The 7,835-nt window shown below is 45.4% G+C and overlaps 1 protein-coding gene across 1 annotated transcript in view; it reads right to left on the bottom strand.

Annotated features, from left to right (window-relative positions):
- The window catches only part of LOC103769247 (fibroblast growth factor 12), a gene marked incomplete at its 5' end in the record, with an annotated part of 8,830 nt that extends 3,773 nt beyond the window's left edge, over window positions 1-5,057 (bottom strand). The window contains one exon of the mRNA XM_008936423.1: window positions 4,859-5,057. Within this exon, the coding sequence (XP_008934671.1) occupies window positions 4,859-5,057 (199 nt within the window). The remainder of the gene's footprint in view (window positions 1-4,858) is intronic.
- Window positions 5,058-7,835: the final 2,778 nt, after the last annotated feature.

A 7,835-nucleotide genomic window follows, 5' to 3' on the forward strand; every position in this document is an offset into this window, starting at 1 on the left:
GAAGAACCACAGGCATAAAGGGAAGGGGGTGAGCAGCAGTGGAGCTGTGCTGCTGTCTGGTTCTTGGGAGTTTTTGATTCCATGCTTCCCTGCCAACCAGCAGTGCCTGCCACTCGCATGCGCAAGGCAATGGTTCTGCGCAAAGAAACAACTCACAAATTAGTCAGGAAGGATTCTGGGCGTACAAGGAATGCACAAGGGGGTGGCAGGGAGCACCCTTTCCAAAGGTGAAGGCATGGAGGGGGCTGCCTGTCACCCAGGAACAGCTCAGTCTCTTGCCTATACGGTGGCACAGGACTCCAGACTCTTTTCTGCTTCCCAGTCAGAGCGCTGGCACACCACCCACATGGTGAAACCAAAATCGCCCTCTGCTGCTTCCCGGGGCATCAGGGGCTGCCTGAGTTTGGGAAGCACACACCACTTTGTGCCCCATCCTGGCATTTCTCACTTGGCATCGCTGCAAACTGAGGCAGTTCAGGGGATGCAACAAACTCCATTTCCTTTCTCTAGAATGCAGGGAAAAGCTTATTAAAGGACCTGAGATACCTCTCATCCATCCAGCTTCACTCCCGGCTTTCCCTGCCCCAGACCCTAGCCAGTTAGGAGGAACCAGATTTTTCCTGAGTTGTCACTTAGCAGGTAGGCAGGTTGTTAGCCCCGATGGCTGCCTGGAGTGGTGGCTGGGCAGGTGTGGGCACACATCCTCTGGCAGGTAGCCCTGGAGATGGGCACCCTCCCCTGAGGGCCGTCACGGCCCCGGGTGTCGGTGTCGGCAGCAGCGCCTGCACTGGCTAACGCCTTGCTGGAGAGAATTAACTGAGCAGCAGCTAGGGACAGGAGGGAGCAAGTGACTATGCACCCTTGTTTTCTGCCTCTAATTACTGTGTTCTAAACCACATCCCAACTGATGCCTTTCAGAGGCATCTGAGCTCGAGTCTATCTGGCGGCTCACTGTTCAGGATGATGCCAGACAGAATCATGCCTTGTTCAGGTAAGAAATGCAGCACGGGATGACAAGAAGCCAAGCAAAAGCATGGTTAAAATACACTGCATTTGCCAGCTAATAAGATGATTAGCTGTTTGATAGCTGAACAATTAAGTTAGTGTGGGATAGAAAACATACCAAAGCATGCCCTCTTGAAAGACAGACGCAAAAAAATGAGCTGTGGTAATAAAGACTGGAAAAGAGTGTGGGATTTTGTTGCTTGTTTGTTTTTAAAGAACACTTTTCAGGATGTTCTGTGGATTGAAGTGCTAATTTGGAAGGATTTTCATTAGCCCTACCACATCTTCCTACTCAACAGTGCTCCCATACTTCCTTGCAACGTCTGAGGAGTCTGCTTTAACAAAACTGGGATGTTGCATTCCTGGGAAAACACGCTGGGAAAATCTGAGTATAGTTCCTTGCACCCAGATATTCATCCGTGCTAATCAATGGACTAGTCATTAACAGGTCACCTTCCTATCTGAGATGTGTTCATGTCTTGAGAGCTGCAGCACCACAAGTTTGGAATTAGGGGCAGCTCTGCTGACTCAGATGGAGGAAGAGCTGTCTTCTGCTTTCTGTGGCCAGATTTGCCACCCCAAATGCATTCTGGCTTGGGCCAGGTGAGAGATGAAATGTAGCTCTTTTGCGAGAGCAATCTGGAAATTATGTCTTCAAGGAGAAGGCAATACAAATAACAGAGCACATCCACAATAAGTATCTGATAAAATTTCCACTTCAGTGACTGAAAAAGGCTCCCACTGTTTTGAAATGGGTTTGGGTATTTGAAAGACCAAGAGGCACTGCAGACAGTAGTGTTTTTCCAGCACTAATCACTACAGACACTTAAAGAGACCAAAATTGCTTTAAAAGATTGCTTGGTGTCCAAGTGACAATTATACTCAAGGTAACTTCTTGGGCAGTCTGGTTCAATCTATATGTCTGCACTTTAAGGGCTCATTTAGCTTGAATGATCAGTGATCAGAAATTAAAATATCAAAAGAAATGTGTTGTGTATGTGTGTTTTTAACCAAAACTGGCAACACAGAGCACATTAGCTGCTGCCTGCCAGGCTGTTTCCCTTGGCTTTGCCTGTGCACAGATGGGAGAGGAACTTAACGTTTCCCCTGTTATTACTTGGTAAGTTTTTTGTGCTTTCATATTGATTAAGCTTAATGCTATTTCCAAAAACAAACAAATCCTACCTACACTAAACCAAAAAACCCTTCCTACCAACCAAAACCCAAAACACTTCCAGTTGGCATCTAGTGACTTCCACACAACACCTCCAGCATCCTGACACTCTACAGGAGTCAAAACACTGTGGCACTAGCACAGCACAGAGCTGCAGCTGCTAAAAGCCACAGATAACACACATACATACCCAGACACCACTGTATATACACGTACATGAACACCTATGCAGCCCTTAGAAATTATGTGGGAAGATATTTCATATTTATTCAGTTTACTGCCCATTTGCCACTTTGAGGACAGGATGTCCGCCTTCAGAAAGCAGTATGAAGCAACGGGAGTCAAATGAGCTCTGGGAGCAATCTGGGCTTTTTTTGGCTTTCCTTTCCCCTGTGAACAGTTTCTTCACTAAGCTGCTGCATGATTTTTCTGCACAAGGCAAACAACTGCAAAGTTTCATCTCAGAGATAACCACCACTGAAGTGGTGGGTGCAGTGATTCCTAGCAATGGATGGAACACCTCTCCTTCCCAGGAGGTTCTTCCTTACATACATCACTGGGTCAGCCAGCCATCATGTGGCAGGGCTGATGCTGGTACCAGAGCAAAAGGAAGCTGGGTGTGTTACTGCAGACAGAAGCTGCAAAGTACTGTCCTGAATAAGCAGCAAAGCCCACGTGCTGCAGCGTGCCAGAGCACTCAGCAGAAGGGACATGCAAATACAGCAGGGGAGCGCTTAGAATGCTTCCTCTGAGTCACGACAAAGAGAAAGAAGCTGTTAAAACAGGGTAGGAATTGCCCCTTTCCTCTTATATCTCTGCTTGCAAGCTCTGCTCGTGGAGACTTTGATGGATGCAGCACAGAGAGGTCACATGGAGCTGAGTGTGTTTTACTCCAACCCCCCCCTACAAGCCTCTGCTACCTACAATGAATCTTAGGCTTGGGAACAGAGTCCTCCGTCTGGAGTCACAGTCCCAGACAGCTGAATGCTCTGGGAAGCTGACACGTGCCTTGGCTTGGGAGACTGCCAGCTCTTTGATGCAGCAGCGCTCACAGAGCCTGACTGCAAAGCATGTGGAGGAGGGAAGGGGTGGAGGAACCCTTAATTTGGCTGCCAACTTCCAAAGCATTCACTTGCTCGGGAGGTTATGTGACAGCTGTGAGTGAAGCAAGCGTGGGAGGATGCAACTGCAGGAAAGGGAGGCGCTCGGGCTGGGCTGGGTTGTTCAAAATGAAAGCCAGAGCACCATTTGCTGCAGCAAGACCTCTGCTGTGGGTCAGGCACCTCTATTAAGGCAAAGCTTTCCATGAGGACAGCCCCAGGAATGGCCTAGTTTAATGCCTGCAGAAGACAGTTACTGAGCCATTCAGCAGATGCCATGCACACTACCTCAGAAAGGAAGCCTGAATTCAAGGGAACCAACTGACCAGTGCCAACATGCAGCCAGGCAGCAAAGAAATACCAGAAGGAGCTGGAAACCCAGCTATGAAAGCTAGTGCTTGCAAAAGACTCTCCTCTGAGCCAAGGCAGGAGAGGAAGAGACAGAAGAGAAGCTGGTGACTGACTCCATGATTGAAGGAGGCCCTGTTCCTTAGCAAAATTCCATGTGGGTTTAAGGCACCAATCCCACTAATGCCTCAGACAAACAAGAAAAGGCTCCCAGCTGCAGAAAAGCTGCTGAAAACAAGAACAGGACAAAAGGCCCCAGGCTGTTCTCTGCTCTTCCAACATCTCGATCTTCTGTGCAAAAGCCACAGATATTTTGGGAATGATGAGCTGAATTTCTCTCATCCTGCGTTGTTTCAGTGGTCCAAACAGAAGATTTCAGCCTGCCTTCCTGAACTGGCCTTTAGGAGGTCTCCAGAATCAAGTTACTACCTGTTAAGTACTAGGTTCATCACACTCCATCTCTCCATTTATGAGGGGCCAGCCCATAAACAGCAAAATGGCCTGGCATGAGCCTGTGCTTCAGTAGTGTACAGTCAGCAGCAAGGAGGGCAAACTTTCCGTGTCCATGACTTTGCACTGAAGCCTCAACATGTGATGAAGACGGATGGAGTGACAGCATCTCACCTAATTTTGGACATCTATGATAAGGTTTCTTTACCCTTCAGTGACTAGACTAACTAGGATGTCTTTACATATGAGTAAAACCAGATTTAAGTTACCTTAAATATTAAGTACATCCACAGCTGTGCTGGTAGGACACCACTTTCTTCAGTTACTATAAACAGTGTCCAAGTCTAAGATCAGGTGAGATTAATCCTATCTCTAGTGACTCTACGTGGGATTGGAGACCCACTGAATGTTGTTGGGAAAATCTTCACAGAGAACCCAATGTTATGGTCATTGCTGGATCAGATTCTTTTTGAATTGCTGGCTGCTTGAGGGTTGCTTTCCTTTCCTAGTAACTTTTTATGTTGCCGGGCTTTTAAATCCACCCTTTAGCACCTTAAAGCTGAGAAACCCCTTTGGGACAATGTGCGAAGTTTATGAGATGTGAAGGAAAGCAGATGAAATGCTAACAGTGCAGCCCAGCACCCTTCTGGAATGTCACAAACACTGTCCTTGCTTTCTGCTCTGGCAGCCCCCACATCCCCACCCAGAAAGCCCCAAACATGAAGTTGCAAACTCCCCCTCCCCATAACCCAGTGATGGAGGAAGCGGGCAGATTCCATACCTTCAATAGGTTTGGGTACAAAATGTGATGAGGGTTTGGTTTTTTTCACTCGGTTTCCCTTCATAATTTGACCTTCTTTATTGAGTCCCAGGAACCACGCTCGTCCAGACTCCTGCTGCCGGTACAGCGTGGAAGAATAAATAACGTAGTAGTTTTCAAAGACAGACTCCTTAAATTTGCACTCTGGTGTGAAAACATCCTGCAGTGAGAGAGAGAGAAAAAAAAAACAAAAAACAAAAAACAATGGAAGGAATTAATCCCTGATCTACTAAATTAGGCATCACTGAGTGATACACGATGGTGATTGCAGTTATTTTAACAATAGAAAACAAGAGGTGTCACCAATACCAGCTTCCAGCAAAACCACACATCTAGAAAAGGGAAGGCTCTCGTTCCAAGCAGAGCTGTAGTTTGCAGAACAGCCTACAGTGAATGGGCATGAAAAATATGCAGGAAAAGTCAGGAATTTGCCCAGATTTGGACTGAAATACTGCACAAAATGAAAAAAAAAGAGAGGTGAGAAGCAAAGGACAGCCTTGCTGCTCATCTGCTGCTCCTAGTGCCTGCCCTCTTACCTTCCCTGTGATGGTCACGCTCTAAAATATTGAGGCTTCAAAATCTTACAGGCAAACAGCAGTTTATCAGGGGCATTTAAGTGGATTGGGAGAAAGAGGAGGACAAAAGCAAGTAAACTATTTATTTATTCTCAAAAGTGATGGAAGGAAATGCTGGCACAAAGCTTGGAAATCTTTCAATACAGAGGAAGAAGTAATTTGAAATATTTCTGACACAAGTATTTTTTTGGACCCAGAGATCTGGACGCACACTTGTCCAGGAACAGAGGACACGTGGGTCTGTCCAAGGCATCCCCTGAGCCTGTGCCTTTGCTGCTTGCATTGGCTTTGTATAAAGTCTCAAGGAGGAAACTACAACCAGCTATGAACCAGAACCTGTCATGTCCCAGTACCTTTCCAAGATTTTAAGAGGGAAATAGTAAACCTCTATTAAAAGAGCTGGCTGGCCAGGGGACCCTGTGGCAGCTGGCTCCCAAACCTTCACTGAGTTAGATAACATTGGTGGTGGGCTGAGGTTTTTTTCCCCAACTTTGATTTTGAGGAGAAAATCCATCCTGCCCAAACAAATTCTCCCACTGGGTTCCTTATAACTATGACATTCTTGCAAAAAAATCTCAAGCCACAATGAATGTTTTCTGAAGAAAAAAAATGTCTTAACAACAAAATCCCGTCTTGTACAACCCAGACAAGGTATCTCAGAGCTCCCTGACTGAAGGCAGGTGCTACTACAGGTGAGTGATGCTCTCTCCCAAGCCTTCACCACTCAGAAGTCTTTGGGAGCTTAGCCAGCCTTACTAATTGGAAAACCCATAACCAACACCTGAGCCAAGCATCTGCAGTAATGCCACATATTTAGTGCAGACCTCACCTAAGAGTGAATATTTTGAACATTCAGAAACACTCAGGTCCCTGTTCCCAAGTGCTTTGGGGGTTATATAAAGTGTTGCTGGTCTGACAATAAATCCAGCGTGCAACAGACCTACGGAGCCAGGCAGGCTTGAAGCCACAGAAGATGAAGCATAGCAAGAAGTGCAGATCTGTGCTGGAAGTGATGTTTGCATCAACCATTAGCACCACACAGATGAAGACACCATCAGTCCAACAGGTCATTTTGCCCTATTTAAGGGAATCTCCTTTCTGGAGAAATAAATATTTTAAGAAGAGAGTGAAACAAGAGAGATCTAGATGACTTGGAGCACTATAAAACAGTGTTTGAAGTAGCTTCCCAAAAGATCAATGTTTAAGCATTACTTGAATCTGCTCTTTATCTCCAGGCTTTGCCTTGCCTTGGAAGCTCACCCAGGAGCTGGGCAGTCTGCAGCAGCTGGCTGGCTCGGGGCTCTCCCTGGCATCAGGCCCAGCCAAGCAGCATGCCCCACAACGGAGAGCCTCTCTAAACCCAAACTGGACAACTCAGTGCTTTTGTTACTCCATCAATAAAAAAACTTGTCAAGAAAATTCCTTTTAGGGGGACTGAAAAGTTGACAGGCTCTAGAAGATAGCTTCCAAATTGACCAAAACGTAGAATTTACTGTGCATGTGATATCTGGATTTTCAATGTCTGTTTACATTTCAGTGTGGAACAAATATTATTTTTGATTTTCAATGAAGAAGAAAAAGCTAATGCATTTTAAAAATCTTGGTTTAGAAAGAAAAAAAAAAAAAACAACTAGATTAAGTTATTGAAAATTGAGTGTTCAGATAAATATCCATTTTAAAACTACCACAGTGGAATATTTTCCAACATACAAGAGTAGTTCATAAAAGCAGGTGCTGTATTGTATATCCACTTGCACCAATAAAGCAGCAAAATTATTATTATGTTTTAAAGCACATGTATTTAAGAACATCAGCCTAATGAAGATTTAAGAATAATAAAGAAAAAAAATAGTGATTTCCTTTAAATGTTTAAGCTCCCCCACAAGCAAACAGAACTGTCCTGTTGTTTTTGTGAGTTTGCTGGTTGATTCCTCATCCCCCACAATTCAGCTGAAATAGCACTTCAGGACACTAAGCATGGCAAGCCCACCAAGAAACATCCAATCTCTGTCCATTTGGTAGTTCAGAAAACTCACAGCTTTGACAACTAGATTCTAGCTAAACAATGCCAATTTTATCCATTATTATTATTATCGTTTTTATGTTTGTCACCTCATCAGTAACAGCATAATGTCCCACCATGCCATGTAGGGACAAAAACACGCCAGGACAATTAATCCTACCACCAAACTGACATGCCACAGGGTCTTCACAGCTTTGAGCACCGGAAATCTCTGGTGCAGGTACTACCGTGTGCCCAAGTGACTCAATGAGCAAGAGGATGGAGAAGGAAAAAACAGATGACCAGAAAGGAGATGAGACAGATGACCAGGACAGACGTCACACTCCTGAGCACCACCTGG

The sequence above is a fragment of the Merops nubicus genome, unplaced genomic scaffold, assembly GCF_000691845.1.
Source record: "Merops nubicus isolate BGI_N331 unplaced genomic scaffold, ASM69184v1 scaffold423, whole genome shotgun sequence".
Lineage (NCBI taxonomy): Eukaryota > Metazoa > Chordata > Aves > Coraciiformes > Meropidae > Merops > Merops nubicus.